General features: G+C 39.8%; 1 protein-coding gene across 6 annotated transcripts in view; it reads right to left on the bottom strand.

Moving 5' to 3' along the window:
* Positions 1-19,006, bottom strand: part of LOC121315414 (ral GTPase-activating protein subunit alpha-2-like) — a 161,564-nt gene that overhangs the window by 52,672 nt on the left and 89,886 nt on the right. For 5 of the 6 annotated variants that reach the window (XM_041249469.1, XM_041249470.1, XM_041249472.1 and 2 more), the window contains 6 exons: positions 16,321-16,431; positions 16,127-16,195; positions 15,837-15,974; positions 12,886-13,069; positions 2,449-3,223; positions 1,148-1,219 (listed from right to left, as the gene is read on the bottom strand). In XM_041249469.1, coding sequence (XP_041105403.1) covers positions 1,148-1,219; positions 2,449-3,223; positions 12,886-13,069; positions 15,837-15,974; positions 16,127-16,195; positions 16,321-16,431 — 1,349 coding nt within the window. The remainder of the gene's footprint in view (positions 1-1,147; positions 1,220-2,448; positions 3,224-12,885; positions 13,070-15,836; positions 15,975-16,126; positions 16,196-16,320; positions 16,432-19,006) is intronic. The other variant, XM_041249471.1, reaches the window with a different exon arrangement.

Genomic DNA, 19,006 nt, shown 5'->3' with positions numbered 1-19,006 from the left:
CAGTGTAACCACACAGGTGCTGAATTCAGTATCTGTACTGTTATCATGTTTATTAGCTGGAACATTACTACACACCCATTACTTACTGTATGCAGCAGGCATGGTTAATAATTAATTTTACTAATTGGTCTTGAGATAAATACCATATGGCAAAAGATAGGGAACGAGGCAGAAAAAGGGCCATTTAAGTGTAAAGATCCAGAGGTTGAAACTGGAAAACACCCTACTATTGGCGAGGTATTTTTTCATCTTAATTCTTCTAATTTTTTCAAATATTTTTAAAGTGTTTTGCATGAATTTGTATGGAGTACATTTTCAACTCTGTTTTTAAATCATGCTTTCATCACCTGAACAGCTGATTATTGCAGATCTCTTCACTGAACAGGCTGCAGTGGATAATATCAGTGTTGGGGGAATTAAATGCATCCCTGATATTTTGTGCAGCTTGTAATAGTCAAGGGGTTCCTTCCCACTGTGCTGGTGTGCTGGTGATGAATGCTCCCCATTGAGGTTCGCACCACTACTTAACACGTTGCAATACCCACACTTGTAACAAGGGGATTTGTTGGGTTTGCACACTTTTATCTATGCTTCTGTGAAAAATATATTGTAAGCTACTGCAAATTTTCACAATGGAGAACATTCAATCCTACAGCTTGGGGGCAGATTTAATTCACCCTTCCTAGAATAAAACAGCAAATTTGTGGAAAAAGTCTATCTTTGGATGAAAGTTAAGAATAGTACAATAGAAACAATGGGAAGCTAATTGTCTTATTTTACAACTAGGGCTTCGGATTTTCAGTTTTAACCAATAAAAAAACAATAAAACACCCCCAATACAAAAAAAAAATGAAATCGGTGTATAGCCAATAAACACAGGAAAACACCGGAAAAACAGTGGAAATGGTTACTCAAACAAAAACAAATAGCTTCTCCAGCTTCTCCGGAAACAAAAAAACCCAAAAAACGATTCATATAAAAAACTTGAAAATTGCTAAACATATGCATAACAGCTTAACCAACAGCTCTTCTGAGGTCCCCTAGCTGCACTACACCAGGCTGTTTATCAGCAATTTACATTTAGGTTATTCCTTATGTGACAATAACATGGATGTAACCTTTGCCTTGTGCTGTAAATCACACTTACCATTGTCTTGAATCCAAGTTTTTAAGTTCTCTCAAGAGCTTTGAGTTTTTTTTCAGTAGATGGAAACTTTTTCTGTTGGGTAAACATACAAACAAAGCTTAAAATGTTTTCTGTTGATGTAGAAATATATTTTCTGCAACATTAAACCCAACCAAGCTGTTCTGTGTGAACGAGACATGATCCCAACATGGCATCCATTATTTCTATGGACACAAGCGATTTACTTTCAGAAAGAGATAATTATATTTATTCAGTCCTCTGTTCACAGTGTCACACCACAAAATAAAACCTTTTTTTATTGGATTTCAGAAAACTTCAATGTGGAAATAATAGCCTTATCAAAAAACCATAACACTGTTTGCATGCAAAACTTCACTGTTCAAATTGTGTATTTATACTATTGATCAGTCACTAGATCAATCTGAATTAAAACCCTCAATACACACCACATAATCATATGATGTACCGGTAGAATTATAAGAGAACAGCACAATATGAATGTATGAAGATGCAGGGCAGTATCGATAAACCTGATGGACAGCCCAAGATTATTACAGACTTTCAGAGCTCTAGCCTTCAGCAATAATGAGGAAAGACATCCAGCCACACATTTATTGTCTCTCCCGCCACAAGTGTACGATCTTGATATGAAGGGAAAAACAAACACACAGGTACTTGTTAGCTTTAAGCACAAAGTGTAATACACTCATCTACGTGTCTCAAGAATGAAAGCCCTTGAGCTCTGGGATGCTGCATTCAGTATAGGTGTGATAACACGGGGAGAATGATTTCAAAGGCCCTGGTCCTCTCTCCTTTACCACAGATGTGGAATGTTTGAGCTCTTAGGAATAAGGCTTTCTTGGTCTGTATTAATGGGCTCAGTGTTCTTTTTTGGAGTGTTTTAATAAACTCTTTAAAACAAAAGATTGTCCAAGCAGCTAGGTCAAATATATTCAGTAATGGATGCAGGACAGTATTTTTGGAAATCTCGATTTCCATGACTGATAACTATAAACTGAGTTTGTGTCACTGATTTATTGAAGTATTTTTTTTTTAAACCCTGATTTTATTTGCATCTTCTCACCCCCTAATTATGGCAAATCCTAGCCATTTTAGTTTACCTGACATTTACTTTATATGCTCCTAATTTTAACAGGTTGCATAATTGTAGGCAATTATTTTTAAGCAAAATAAGAAGATAATAATATAATCAAAAATGGTAATGGTTTATCTCAAATCATTGTTTATGAGATAATTCCCTCCCTAAAAAAAAAGGTAAGAAAAAAATTAAAAAGGCCCACCTCCGATCCCAGGAATTCATGCCCAGATCATTCAGCAGGAGCCTGCAGAAATAGAAAGGTGCTTTGGGCTCTTGAGGAGCCGGTTCTTTCTGACTGCTTACTTTCATGCTTATGTCACTGTGCCACCTCTTGACATGTGCTTCTTCTTGGGAGCTCTGCCTTAAGATGGCTTCCATTATGGTGTGTTCCTGCTCATGACTCATACCCTGTGGTGGCAGAGCTGGATCATTGAGCTTCCCCTGCTGCTGGGACAGGCACTCTGGACTACAGCTGCCCAGGTTCGCCAGCAGCTTGTCCAACACGTCCTGCCCTTCTTCACTGATACCTTCAGAGTCCCAGCTCATTGGATGCACGTTCTGTCCAGGCCTGGCACTGCCCCAAGGCACTTTTATATGTTGGTCTTTACAGCTACTGGATGACTGTCCATCCAAAGGTCCATAGAGAATGCCACCGTCCCACGAATACTTTCCAGAGATGTCTCTCACAATGACTCGGACATCTGCTGCACCTCCGGCTCCAGTCTTTTCTGCAGGGATCTGCAAATAGGAAACAAGGGTGCTGTCGTTGAACACAAACAGCTGCAGGTTAGGACTCTTGAAGACCTCTGAAGACAGCTCAGATGACTCCACATAGTCGTTGTCGTGGTTCTCGCTGATGAGGCTGTGAAGAACGGCAGGACCTCCGCTGAGTGGATGGTGGCTCAAGTGGTTCACAAGGTGTGTCATGATCATGCGTGCAGTCAGAGGAATCAGTTCCATGTTCCTCCTTTTCTTCTCTAAAATAAAAAAAAAGTTAACAAGACATCAGGAACAAAAAGGAAAGCATCCTTGGGGTGACATTTTCAAGTAAAAGTAAACTTATCAGTAAAAATCTTAGCGTGTGTGTTTTCTAACACTCCTTGTTGTCGTGTATTTACCATGCTTAATAACGAGTTCAGAAAAAAAAATCCTATTTAAGCTTCTTAAAATTTCTGTATAAGAGGTGGTCTTGTAAATGGTTGTACAACTGTAATATCTGCCTCTCTGCATAAGGCGTATCTGTGAGTTAGGAACATCTCTTTACATAATCACAGTCAGAAGGGTCTGAGATTATAGACGCACATCCCTATTGGTCATTTTAAGCCACTGAACTTCAGTTATTCAATACCTCGGTCCTATGGCTTGTAAATGTGAAAATGGGTAAGAGAAAAAATGAGAATGTAAAAAGTGGTACAGCGTAGTATGTGTCTTTAGCGGCTTCTTAAATATGACGAAAGACTCAATCCTGAACAGTGAATTAAATTTCTGAATCGGGACCAGTGTCATATTTCCAAGTCCCCTAAAAACCTTGCTATCAATGAAAAGTGTAAAAAGAAAATTGTGAAACTGCAACAAATGCCAAAGACTACAGGGGAAAACAATAACAGGTAATTTGGTTTTAAATTAATAACGATTTAATAATCAAATTTAAATATATAATTATTATTTTTTCAGTGGCAAATACAATCCCAAATGAAAGCTCAGATGAGTTTCCTAAATACATATTTAGGTTTCTATTTGAAATAAAATATAATTGATGAAAGACCTAGCAGATTATCAAATAAAGTGTTTTTAGAGAGGCATGGCTGCAGTAAATTAGGAGTAGTCTGTTTAATTGCGTAGATGATAATTGCATATATCTGGGCAAATGCATTATCAAATTAATTACAATGCCTACAAAATGCACTTATTTGTTTTTGATAACTGTTTATTACTTGCATTAACATATTAGACAAAACAGCTGCAGAATTTAAAGGAGTCCTCCGTACACAGATTGTCACCTGCAGGGACTTTCATTTGACAACTAATATAAACACTGTTAAGTGTCTTCCAGATCTGTTGCAATTTGCAAAACCATAAGGAATTTATTCTTACTGGAGACTGTAAAAGTAAAACATATAAATATTTTATTGTGAAAACCAAAAAAAAAAAAAAAAAGAAAAACACATGACCCTACTTACAGATCCAGTAAGTAAGTTTATAGTACCTAGAGAAGGTATGACAGATGCACCCTGAAAGAAGCCTACAAAGTTGCCATGCCCCTGAAAGGGCAGTGAGCTTTTCTGGGGGGGGTGAATTGGCTCGCTCATAGGCAGTGCTGACTGTGTCTGCTATCCACTTGGACAGCCTCTGCTTAGACAGGACTTGACCACTGGACTTCGCCCCATAGCAGACAAAAAATAGTTCTGACTGCCTCCAACTTTTCGTCCTGTCAACATAGTACACCAGGGCCCTAACTGGGCAGAGCATATGGAGCTGTCCTTCTCTGTCAGACTGGAAACAATGTGGATGGACAAATTGGTTGACATAGAATGCCAAGATTATCTTCAGCAAAAAGACAGGATTGGTATGGACTGTGACCTTTATCCTGGCCTCTGTAACAATTAAGCAGGCTTTCACAATAGAGAATGCTTGCATCTCACTCACCCGCTTTGCGAAGGAAGAGAGAAAGCTGCTTTAAATGATAAGAATTTCAGCTCAGTTGAATGCATGGGCTCAAATGGAGATTTCATGAGTGCATCAAGCACCGTGTTTAGCATCCAGTGAGGAAAAATGTCCTTCACAGGCAGCCGAAGCCGGCGCACCCCTTTCAAAAATTGCCCCGCAAGGAAGTGAGCTCTTGAAGAGACCAAACGAGTCTTAACATGGAAAGCTGAAATAGCTGCCAGATCGACCTTTAATGTAGAGGGAGATTTCCCCTTGTCAAACAAGTCCTACAAATAGTGGGGTTGAACCCATGAGGCAGACACCACGTCAATGACGGCCCACTTGTACCAGTACTGGGAACCCATGGACGATGCTATGGCATTTTATAGGGGGTCAGTAACCCAACTGGACAGACCCAGATGGCTTAAATGCAGCCGTTCAAGGGTAAGACCCAGAACTGCAGGCTCAATGGGATGCCATAATTTCCCCTGTGCCTGACTAAACAGGCACAGGGGAACCTAACGGTGCGTAGGCAGTCTCCACTGCTGGCTGCTCAAGAGCTGCATCAGGGTTGAAAACTCTCCTGGGCCGATATGGGGCTACAAGGACCACTTTGGCTTGGTCCTGTCTGATTTTCTCCATACACAGCGGGAGCAGGGAGCAGGTGTAGAACAGATGCCTCGGCCACTGGTGTGGAGAACCAGAGGGGACTGTGGGTTGATTCCTGGGAGGCAAAGAGGTCTATGTCTGCTCTCTCGAACCTCTCCCAGATGAGGTGCACCACCTCGGAGTGAAGCCTCCATTCTGATCTGCTGGGGACTCCCCTTGAAAGGAGGTCCGCCTGCCAGTTTGTCACCCCAGGCAGATGTACTGCCCGCAGTAAGAGGAGGTTCTCGTGTGCCCAGAGCAAAAGCCTACAGGCCATGCAATGGAGACTAGGCGACCTGATGCCGCCCTGGTGGTTGATGTAAGCCACCACTGTTGTGTTGTCTGTAAGGACAAGCACATGCTTCCCTCGAACCTCCTGCAAAAAAAATTGCAAGGCCTGGTAAACTGCTTGCAGCTCCAAAACACTGATGTGGAGACCCTGCCAAGGGGGGTTCCTCACACCTTGCACCCCCTTGCCATTCCACACAGCACCACAGCCCAGGCTGGACGCATCCGTGGTGATGACCTCTCTTCTGGTAACACTGCCCAGTGCTATTCCTAGGCATACACGAGCAGGCTGTTTCCACCAAGTGAATGCCTTTAGAACAGTGGTTTTCAAACTTTTCAACTCGTTACCCAGTGGAGGAAAAACACTTATCTCTGCGACCCAAAACAATAATATCTTCTGACTACAGTTTTCATAAAATCACAATAAAGCCTGGGCAATAGATACATTAAATAATTAAAATTAGACATTGACATAGTTGTATAACATTAAAAAAAAAAAAAAGATGATGATGATCAGGTAAGTTTCGCTTACTTAATGTGACAGGTGGGCCTGCCTGTTGTTCATGACCTCACTCCAATCTGGATCACAGGATGAAAGCGCTACTCGCATGTCACGTGCACTGCTGAGTCGGTTTCTTTCTTTGGTTTTTAACCTTGTTGTGAATGGCAGCAACAACAGTACACTAATCCTACTTAACAGTGGATATTCTTTGAAAACACTGATCCAGAACGATGACGAATGTAATGTCCTGTGGCGTGTTCTCAGGGTTTGAAAACACTGATCCAGAACGATGACGAATGTAATGTCCTGTGGCGTGTTCTCAGGGTTTGAAAACACTGATCCAGAACGATGACGAATGTAATGTCCTGTGGCGTGTTCTCAGGGTTTGACAACACTGATCCAGAACGATGACGAATGTAATGTCCTGTGGCATGTTCTCAGGGTTTGAAAACACTGATCCAGAACGATGACGAATGTAATGTCCTGTGGCGTGTTCTCAGGGTTTGAAAACACTGATCCAGAACGATGACAAATGTAATGTCCTGTGGCGTGTTCTCAGGGTTCTAGAATGTTAGAATGTGAATCTCAATTGTGAGTTCGTACACCCTTGTAAGCACTCTGCCCCTCGACAGCCACCGTACTTCAGTGTGAAACAGTAAATGAGTATGCATCGCTCCCATTTCTGTTCAGCGAGCTTCCTTTAATGAAATTAACAATTTCACTGCCATAAGATCAGGGGAACCCTTGGATACCAAAGCTTAGCGATGAATGAACAGTGATCCAAACATGATTACTAGCTGCCTCTGATATTTTTTTCACAACTCTGCTATTTCTACTTGTCATGTTTGCTGCACCATCACTTGTTATTCATTTGCAATTAGCCCAATCCAAGTTGTATTTTGCAACAATGCACATGTGTTCCTTTTGTATTTGTTGGTAGTCAAGACAACACAGCAAATCTTCCATGAAGTCATCTTGCCATACATACCTCACATAAACTAATAGTGTTGCACAATTTGAAGCATCAGTACTCTCGTAAAGCTGGACTGCAAGATCCCTGGCTGACTGTAACCGTGTAATCAGCTGGGCTTCCAAATACAGGTACAGGCAGATCGGTAGGTGGCATTTCTTGACTAAACTCATTCTCAAGGAAATCAGAGTGTAAATTAAAACAAAAATATAATTTTTTTTTTATTTCAAACATTCTGAAGTTGTTATAAAACACGTATCGGTGGCCATGTTGTTTGAACTACTGAGGCGCAGCTCCATTCTGAGCTTCAGCCGCACACCACTGGATTACAATGCAAGCAAAGACACATTCAAAACTAGGCCCGGTAAGCATCTTATTCCACTTATGTTATCCCACTGAAATAGAATAACACAAATGATAGCTATACCCACGCTTGTGGTACAGTATAAAACTAATTGCCCAAGGATAATTACCCCTCTTAAAAAATGGACAGCTAATTTGAAACTATCTGTATGCTTTATGTGTCATACAATTATAAAGCTCCTGTGAAAAGGTCTTTCAATACTGAATGCAATGCTTCAAAGATTCCTATCACTCATTAAGCAGTGAAGCATCTTTGTATTTCAAAAGAATACATTTCTGCTTATCTTTGATAATGGATTTTAATCATTAAAATGTCCATGAACATGACATGAATTTTTCTATTAGCGTTAAACCACATAATGCAGAATCCACCCTACAGTACAGACAAAAAGCACATTTTGGATGGTCAGACGTGGTTCCCTTTCATTTCCTACATTCAGATAACTAAATTCATAACGTGTGATTGCTTGGTTACTGCATGAATATTATTTTGCTGTTTCAAATGTTTCTTTTTGTTATAAGACTACTCAAAGTTACAGCGTACCTATCCTCTTTCCATGCTGTAAATACAAAGTTATCATGAGTCTCATGAGAATGACCATGACCTTCATCCACAAGAGCAGAGAGAAAGATCATCTTTAGCCTTTTTCAATCTACTACTGGATGGAGGTCTCCCCAAGATTCTTCCATAAAAGCCTGTCTGCTGTATCCCTCATCCATGTTGTTCCAGTGTGTTAACTTACTTCATCTTGCTATTTTCCAGGAGGTCGTCTTCTTGGTCGTTTTATCCTGCTTGCTCATTTGATTGTGCCGAGTCAAATTTATCATGAAATTTGTTGGTGAATATCTTGGTAAAAATGTTGTAGATTATAAGTCACGTAATAGGTCTGTAGTTCTTGGTCTTCTTTATCTCCTTTCTCATGTAACAATATCACCAATGCGTTGTTCCAGTAGTTCTTCTTTATCTCCTTTCTCATGTAAAGTATCACTGATGCGTTGTTCCAGTAGTTCTTGGTCCTCTTTATCTCCTCTCTCATGTCCAGTATCACTGATGCGTTGTTCCAGTAGTTCTTAGTCCTCTTTATCTCCTCTCTCATGTAAAGTATCACTGATGTGTTGTTCCAGTAGTTCTTAGTCCTCTTTATCTCCTCTCTCATGTACAGTATCACTGATGCGTTGTTCCAGTAGTTCTTGGTCCTCTTTATCTCCTCTCTCATGTAAAGTATCACTGATGCGTTGTTCCAGTAGTTCTTAGTCCTCTTTATCTCCTCTCTAATGTACAGTATCACTGATGCGTTGTTCCAGTAGTTCTTAGTCCTCTTTATCTCCTCTCTCATGTACAGTATCACTGATGTGTTGTTCCAGTAGTTCCTCTTTATCTCCTCTTTCATGTACAGTATCACTGATGTGTTGTTCCAGTAGTTCCTCTTTATCTCCTCTCTCATGTAAAGTATCACTCCAGTCGTTTGGCACTTTCTTTTGCTTAACCCAATCTGTAGTAATACTCCTTCCTCCCACCTCCTTCTTTCATGATGTCAATCTTTATGCCATGTTCTCCGGGTGCCTTTCCTGTCTTCATATGTTTGATAGCATGCGCCACTTCTTCCGGTAGAATGTCTGGAACTTCTTCCTCAGGTTGCATTTTTGCCGTCTCGTCTTCATCATCTGCTGCGTTGCTCTTTTCATCTTGATATAATTTTCTGCAAAAGTCTTCGACTGCTAAAATCTGTTTTTCCACCCCGACGATCGGTCTTTGTTTTGCTTTCTTCATGCTTTGGTTGTTTTTAATAGTTTTCTCTACCAATCTACAGTTGAATGACCGTATATCCTCAGTAATGTGCTTTCTTACTGTCTTGCAGAGCTCAATGTATTCAACTTTTGACTTCAGAGATGCTGTTTGTTTCATTTCCCTTCTTTTCTTCATGATGTCTTTTGTCTCTTGTGTGGTCTTCTGGTTGCATTTTGTACTCTGTGTTTCAGCAATGTTTTTTGTTGTTTCTGCAATTGCTTGCATCACTTTCTCATAGATTTTGTTTACCTTGATTGCGACATCTTTTTGCAGATCTTGAAAAGCGCTGAATCTACTCTTCAGTTCCAGCAGGAACACCAGACTGTGCTTCTGGAGCATTTCTGTGTTTATTGTGTTGGATTCCGTCATCACGAGTTTTGCTCTCTCCAGTGCTGTGTTTAGGTGTATTTTGCATCTTACTGTGGTCACTTCCTGTGTTAAAATTGTTTAGTACTGAGACACCTTGCATGGTGTGAGTATGTAGTCAATGTCATTCTTTACTCCATTGGGTCCTCTCCATGTTCATTACCTGATGGGTTTCTTCTGAAAGAAGGTGTTCATGATGAATAAGTTCTTGTTCTCTGCATGATCTACTAGTCTGTCATCCCTCTCGCCATGTCCAAATTTGCAGACCGAATTCTCACCTTCTTGCTGGGCTTCTATTTTGGTGTTGAAGTCACCGATGATGAACTCATAGTGGCTCTTCCCATTTTCATGTAGTTCTTGTACTTCTTCATAAAAATCTTCGACTTCTTCATCCAAATAGCTTGTTGTTGGTGCATATACTTGGATGACATGAAGTTCACACTTCCTTAAAACTTTTCAGTCTTCAAGTCTTTCAGTCTTGCGGACCTCTCTGACGCGCTGTCAATCTCGCTAAGTTATTCTTGATTCTCTTGTGGACAATGAATCCAGCGCCTCTTGTTCGTCCATCTATAGTGCCTCGGTAGAAAAGAAGATGTTCCCTCTTGAGATGTCCACTCTCATCTTTTTGTCTTACTTTGCTTAGTCCTACGATGTCCCACTTGATTCTTCCAAGTTCTTTTTCCAACGCTTGAAATCTTGCTTCACCTGAAAGAAATCTGCAGTTTTATGTGGCCAGGGTCGTGTTCTGTGGAGCCCTAAAATCATAACCCGGTGATTCTTAGCACACTCTGCCTTCATGCCTAACCGGCTTGTGCCATCGTCGATGGCAATCCTGCCTCTGGGGAATGAGGGCCACGTTTTTGTCTGTGCTTACATTATTGGGGGGGGGGGGGGGGGGGGGGGGGGGGGGGGGGGGGCAGGCGGTTAGTGAGTACCCCTTGCACTTTGGTGAGCATGTTGCTAAAGCTTTCACAGCATGGTTGAACCTGCCACAGTCAGGGGACCCCGCTATACTACTCTACTAATAATCTTTATTTTTATATAGCGCCTTTCATAGTGGACCACCATCACAAAGCGCTTTACAAGATACGAGACTAGGGTGTGTGAACTATGCATCAGCTGCAGAGTCGCTTACAACAACGTCTCACCTGAAAGACGGACGGAGCACAAGGAGGTTAAGTGCCTTGCTCAGGGTCACACAATGAGTCAGTAGCTGAGCTGGGATTTGAACAGAGGACCTGCTGGTTACAAGCCTGTTTCTTTAAGCACTGGATCACACAGCCTCCAATATATGTAAATACAATACCTGTCAAAAGTTTGAGTACACCTGCTTGAAAAAAGGTTTTTCATGATTATCTATGCTTTTAACTGTATAAACTTGTCTATAAATACTTAATATTTAATTATACGATTTGTATACTTACATAAGCTGATAATCATAAGTGAATTGCACTCAAAAATTTCATTTTTAAATGAAAATGTAAATCTTGTCAATTTCAATGAAATGGTCACCCAAAGCAAGGGGATTTTAGTCTGAAGCCCAAGTCAGTTAAAAGTCTGAAATGTGTATAATAACTAGCATGTTACCTAATTAACCTTTTGTCACCAATTATTGTTAACAGGTGAGGGTCCATGATTACTATAAATATAGGTAGCATAGCCACAGGTTTGTCATTCCTGAATGTAAGGGAGCAGAAAATGGCAAAATATGCTCAGTTAAGCAAAGAAAAAACTTTAAGAAATGAAGGTCAATCTTTAAGACAAATTGCAAGAACTTTGCAAGTGTCTGTAGCTGTTGTGGCCAAGACCATCAAACAATTTGAAGAAACTGACACTCATGAGGACCGAACAAGGTCAGGCAGGCCAAGGGTGACCTCAGAATCAGAGAACAAGTTCATTCGAGTCACAAGTCTGCGAAACCGGCGATTAACTGCCCCTGAAATACAAGCTCAGCTAAATGCTACTAGAAGTACAGATGTTTCAACATCAACTGTTCAGAGGAGATTGCATGAAGCTGGCCTAACTGGAAGAATTGCTGCAAAGAAACCATTGTTAAGAGTACAGAATAAGAGGAAGAGACTTGCCTGGGCCAAAGAACACAGAAACTGGACGTTTAAGGAGTGTAAGTCAGTCTTATGGTCCGATGAGTCAAAATTTGAAACATTTGGGACCAACCGCCGAGTATTTGTGAGACGCAGAGAGGGTGAGCGCATGAGTTCTGCATGTGTGGTTCCCACTGTGAAGCATGGAGGAGGCAATGGCATGGTCTGGGGTTGCTTTGCTGGTGACAGAGTTGGTGATCTTTACCAAGTCCATGGCAAGCTCAACCAGCATGGCTATCATAGCATACTTCAGAGGCATGCCATTCCATCAGGATTACGGCTAGTTGGGCAGTCCTTCATTCTTCAGCAAGATAATGACCCGAAGCACACCTCTAGTTGTGCAAGAACTATCTGGTGAAGAAGTAAAGTGATGGACAGCTCAATCTAATGACCTGGCCTGCCCAGTCTCCAGACCTCAATCCCATAGAACTTGTATGGGACAAACTGGACAGAAGAGTCAAAGCAAAGCTACCCACAAGTGCCCTACATCTCTGGGAATTGCTGCAGAAGAGCTGGAAAGACATGTCGGGTGATTTCCTGCTGAAACTTGTTAACGAAATGCCTCATGTTTGTGAGGCTGTTATTAAGGCAAAGGGTCGCTATTTTGAGGAATCTAAGATTTAGAGACAATTATCAATTTTCTTGAACATTGCTTTGATACTCCTTATGTTTTGTTTTGTATATTGTAACATGTGTTTTCGTTTTCAAGTATTTACAGAAACGTATACGATGTAAGACATTGTCAATTATGAAATAAACCTAGTTTCCAGCAAGTGAACTCAAACTTTTGACTGGTACTGTATATATATTAAATTTAAAAGAAAATTCTGACTATATCATATTTCCAAAAAATGTAGAGGGGGCCACTTATTAGTGCGTGTGTGCACAAAAATATCCCACTGATCCCCTTAAGACTGTTAATGACAGTGCCGTAAGAAAAGAATTGTGCCCTGCTGAGAACTTACCCTCCGCTACCGTGAGCAGGCTGCCAAAATCCACACTGGTATGAGGCTGCGGTGGCTCTGCGTTCCTGACATTCCCGACCGGCAGGAACGGGTCGTAGTCTGTTGCGGAGAGGTCTGCAAGGCTCAGCAGGTAATGGCTTTGCTGTGTGTAGAGATTTGAGCCATGAACACAACAGTGCAGAACCTGGAAAAGGACAAAGAAATTATCAACTCTATAGACTCCAACTAAGAAATCGAGGTGAATGCCACATTTCAAAACATAGTAGTTCTTGGTGCAGGAAACTTGAAACCAAGCTTGTATTTGTGCATTGGTGAACTATTAACTTTCCAAATCAGAAAGACAGTTTGGAAATATTGCACCTGAATGACACAGAATGTAAAACTCAAAATTCAGACATGATCAAGAGCCAAGCGGTGTCATTTTAAACACCGACAGGTGCCCTTTGGAAATTAAATAAACATGTTTAGATCTGCTACAGCATATATCAACTGGATGTTCTTTGTTTTGTTTTCACATATTCTTGTGGTAATTGCACCTAGTTCTTTTTTTTTTGTTCTAGTGGAGCTCTACAAGAATTGGTGGATGTCTGGTGGCTCCACTGGCTCTGTCGTTCACAGGGCTGTCAATCGATACAGTTGTATGGAGTGGATAATCAACACGGCGGAGCTGTAGACAGGTTTTAAGTGTTGAGCATAAATACCATTTTTTCATTATATATTCATTTTGTCTCATGTACTAATCCATCGACCGCAATTGATTTGTTTACCACAGGGTAGCAACAAACACAGATACTGTGCATTTAGACTTTGTCCTTTAAAGATCACCAATAGAAACTCCCTGAAGGTTTTTTTTTTTTTTTTTTTTTTTTTTTGCAGAGGTCCATTACGATAAATGCACACTAATCAAATGCTGTGTCAGTTAAATTTACTTCAGCCAATCTTTACCCCTTTTTAAACACTCCCAAATTAATTTTGGAGTTATCATTTTTAATTGAGATGGCTACAGGTGCCCTCCAGTTCCCCATGGTTAATACCCTCCCGCACATTTCTGCTGTAACCTTTTTAAATACATAATGTCATTGCACTTTACGTAATATATAGCAACAGCCTTCCTTACAATATGCCCCAGGGCTTCTGTGGTTCACACAATGAGCAATGCAACATTTCTCATTTTGTTTACAACATGAAATATATCTTTGTGCACTTTCTATCTAAGTAATATTCAGCATAATGCGTCACGCAGCTAAAGCACACCCAGGGCAGTGAGGAGTGTAATGTTCAATCAAACACTGATATTCAACACTGGCAAGGAGAATGCTGGGATTCATCAAATGCCCTGTATGTGGTCCTCACAACAAGCACTCACCATTAATCCAGTTATGTGACAGCGCACTGTAGAGTCACACAATGTCCCTGCTCTGCCACACCTGTTCCACAAGGACTTCATTAAAACCACAAAGCCACACTGCACACACTAATCTCAGCTTAGTCAACAGCTAGCAATTAAGAGCCTCACATTTAAATGGTATTACATTTCATCCATCTGAATTATGTAAAATGCAGCCTTAATTAAATATAATTAGGAAGCTACTTAATTTGGCTTATGATGGAATTTACACTTTATGTAAAAAAAAAAAATTAAAATACATTTAGTGCAGCAGTAACAGGAATGTATTATTATAATTCAAGTAATTGATTTAACTGTGCCACCTCATATACCTTTTTTCTATGTGCGGTTTGTAAAAAAAAAAAAAAAAAAAAAAACCTTGCCAGGTAGCCAGTGCTATGTTACCAAGGCACAGGCACAATGAGCTGTATGACCGTTCGCGACAGCAGACAACAGTACAGGCAATTCACCCTTGGCAAATGTGAACCAGGATCCATGAAAAGTGTCTGTATTAATAAAATACAAATACCAAAATAAAGTGCTGACTTTAGATGGTAAAGCGGCGCCCCACTCCCTAAAAGTACCAACGTCCCTGTCTGCTCCAGCCCCACTACACCCCTGGTAGCTTGTGTCACACAGCAAATCCACAATCATTTACACTCATTTGGAGGTATTCATAATATTGTTTTGACATAGCATGCTGGAATATAAGTAAGGTCATATAATAGTTGATCAAATGCACCAAGTTCTGAGATAATCAATAAAGTTGTGTAACTATATACACATTGTTATACATTTACTAAAGTTTAGGTATAAATCACATCTTACAATACAGATTTTAGGACCACTCCAAACTGACACTGTACAGGCAGAATGATCCTACCGGAATGATACATTTTAGTGCTGCTCTGAAAAATTCTGACAAACAAAAGTTGTTTCCATACTTTATATATGTGTTTCCAGTCATTATGAAGTACGACATATATATATTTGAATCCAATTTTTTTTTTCCCCCATATAAATCTATATTTTTCAGAGCACCCCTGAAGTTAATCAAGGCATGTTCCACATCACAGTTTGCACAGCTAGATTATGTATTGTTCATTTTAAAATATAAGAAATATATATAACATAGACATTGTTTGGAAATGTGTTTTCTCTCTCCCTCGCTGCTTTACCACTTGCTGTTCCCTTTTCCAGATGGGATCGGCAGCGGCTGTGTTTCAACTAAATCTCCCGAAACTTGGTTAGTCTGAAATGCAGTCACCCCATCTGCACAGCCATTGCAATTGCTCAAAGCTAACAAGCAAATCACACATATCCTCTTGTATTTTAATATTAATTAGGATAATTTCTCTCCCTAAAAGAAAACTGCATGGTAACCCAAGGTACTACCAAAATAGCATGAGAAAAATGTGAGACTTCTTTTTCAGAGGAAACCCAGCCAGTGTTTCTCTTTGGATACATTTTATAAGCAGCTGACAGCGCAACACAGTACATTTCGCTCCTGGATGCTATGTTAGGCAAATTATGAGGCAGCCACTAGGGCCAGAACAATACGTACCCTGTAAATATAGTCCAGAAGAGGGGCTTTTTGAGAATAAGGATCTTCAAGTACAGGCATGGCAATGGGCTCTAGCAGTGTATTCAAAGGAATTGCCATGCACCAATCCAACAGGCAGAGCAGCAGAGATACCATTAGCTAAGTAATACAAAAAAGGGCTTTCCATTAGTGGGGCTCCACCAGAACAAGCTACACAAAAACACATTCAATTAGTATCTAGAAAGCATTCAGAAGACAGCCTTTTGCAGAATTCCATTCAACTCTACATATTATACCCTTTAGAGTCTTACTTCTTTATCTGCCTCCATGGTAGAGTGTTCTGCACTTGGCAATAGAAATGCAATCGTGGCCACTAAAATCTATAAAACAGTAAAAAAAAAAAAAAAAACAACAAAGGAGGAAAGATCCATTTATTCTTTTCTTTAAAACATGTTTTCACTTGCTGATGGACAGCAGAAACAGAAAGCAGTTTTGCAGGACTTACTTCGGTGATCTTCTTGGGAAGAAATGCTTCATATTTCTGAAGGTTCTGCCAGTGACAGACTAGCAGACGAAAGACATCACATGCTACATGGGCAATGACTTTGTTTCCAAACTGAAAATAAAATAAAATAAAATAAAATAAAATAAATAAAAAAGATAAATACTCCATCCCGGCAGATATAGATATAAATATATATGGTGTGGTGTCTTACTCATGTAAGTCGATTACATTGGAGTACTGTTATTTTCAAACCCTCTTGTTTAAATAGATAAATACTAATAAAACATAGCCTATTATTATTGGTTAATGTCAATCTCTACATTAGTTCTTTAAAAGACAGTTACTCCAAAGTGCATTACACACACATAAAAAATATTATACATATATTATATCTAGTCTTGAAAACACAACACGATATCCCTAATAGAATAGGGAACGATAAGAAACCGAATTCCAGACGAAGGGACTGTAGAAAAGAGAAACAGGAAGCAACTGCTATTGGCTTCAGAAATGGCAGACGTTGATGCAGGATGCATACTTCATTAGGGTTTAGTTTTTATTGCATCCTTTTACGGCTTCCACGCCATATTTACTGCACCACAAAAAGAGAATAATTGATTCTCGCAATATTAGATGATCGAATGCATTGCACATTATTAGCTGTTCTTGACACACTAATTAAAAGACATTTTTCTACGGCGTAATACCATATTGTAGATATTTGAACTGATTCAGTATTGAAACCACTTCTTGAGAAGGTGCACTTTTTAATCTTGCAGCTCTTTCTTCAGTATGAATTGTATTTATGAGTTGCACAGCATTGCCACAAGAACGGAAAGGATTCTAATTGTATTGTGGAAATGCTAAGCAAATTCTGTTGTATCTGTTTAATGCTTTGTCTGTGGTGATACAAAAAAATAAAGAATGCCTACAGTTTGTAAATGTCAAGAGCACTTCCAGGAGTGTCAGCATGTATTAACAAGCAGATCTGAAGAAGCTGTATCCTGTGAACATCTGCACTACTCATTAACAACCTTATGTTTAGTGTTCCCATGATTCCTTTTAAATGCTAAATACAAAACAAAGAAATAGACAGGTTATATTCGCAAACATTGATCTTTCCTTTTTCAAATTTTGTCAAAAACATGAATTTGTATCAATCAATTTAAAACAACTGAAAAGAAATTGAATATGAATTTAGTCATCAAAATATAAGAAATGTAAAAAACAAACAAAAAAACAATGTAACTAAAGGCAGAGAGAGAGAGAGATCTGACAGTTACAAAAAAAGAAGAGTCACGACTTGCCATCCAATAATAAGGTAAAAGGTAGGTCAAGGAAGGGAAGACAGCTTGAGCCGACTGCGATGGCAATAAGGTTGGCAAGGCTGTGCAGAATTCTATTGGATCTTAATGCAGATTATAAAATGAGTTACTGCTTAAATTCCCCGATCCCCTGCTGGTCAGCTTCCAGCCGCACAGAATCAGGTACAGTACCTGGCCAACAAAGCTGTCTGACTACAGCTTGGACAGCACTGGGTTACATGCTGAAATCGAATGAGCAGGATTAAGACCCAAATCAAAATACACAAACATCTTAAATGGACTTGGATAAATGAATGCAGTGTTGAAGTTTTACCGTTTTAGCCCATGTCAGCATCAAAGCAGTGCATTAGTGAGAGAATGAAGTCCAATACATCAGCTGAACTTTCTGAAGCCAGATCCCTCCAGCTGATTAATGTTGACAAAGTATTACTAAACCACTGTGGAGGCGCTCAATGGAGTTGAACAATCACAATATCACATGATTTCTCATGAACCAGGAAGCAAAGACGTGGCAAGTATCTTAATATTGGAACAACAGAACCACTGAGACTTATGAAATGATAGGGAAACAAACAAAACAAAAATGGTTGAGTAAAAAAACATGGGGTTTTCTTCAGCTTTCAGCCCCTCCCTAATTGATGTATAGTGCTGGGTGATGCCTTGACATGACAGCTTCTCTGAGAGTTCAAATTGTTGTTGTTGGTATGCACTTTATTTCAGTCCAGGAGTTAAGGGTTACAAATACATTTGCAACAATACATAGAATAACAGGAGGCAGCAACAGTAAATAGTGAGAACAAGTAGTAGGGTGTTTCGTAATGTTTTAGACCTGCTTTTTAACAAAGAGCCTATTTTTTCAAACTTTTTTTTTTTTTTTTTTCTGGTCACTTTATCCCTGTGCAAGTTCTTAAGAGGAAACCATTTCTGTTCCATTAGCAATGGAATTGGTGCAGCAGGAGGCTGCACATTGAAGCTGTTAAATTGACACATATTCTGCGTCCGCACACTTGTGTGAAGAACACGTTGCTTTGAAATAATGGCACTCGGTTTGTAGCCTTCATGGACCAAAGATATGCTAATTCTTTAGAACAATAGGGCTGAAAAAACCTGCTTAGGTTCCTTAGCTGTAACACCACTCTGAAACGCTCCCACGTGTACAGTACGCATGGTATGAGAGCCATTGTTGTATAGTATAAATAGCCACGACTGTAACTTCCCCTTTGGGTCCTGATTCAAGTGAACTGAGAAATGGTCTGCAATTTTGTTTGGACGTATATAGAATGTGAGATGAAATTATTTTTTTCATAAATATCTTTGGCACTTATAGAACAAAAAAATTAATACTGGAGAAATTTAGACAT

The sequence above is a fragment of the Polyodon spathula genome, chromosome 5 (genome assembly GCF_017654505.1).
Source record: "Polyodon spathula isolate WHYD16114869_AA chromosome 5, ASM1765450v1, whole genome shotgun sequence".
NCBI classification, from domain to species: domain Eukaryota; kingdom Metazoa; phylum Chordata; class Actinopteri; order Acipenseriformes; family Polyodontidae; genus Polyodon; species Polyodon spathula.
The sequence above is the reverse complement of the archived record's forward strand: the minus strand, read 5'-3'. Positions and strand labels throughout refer to the sequence as shown.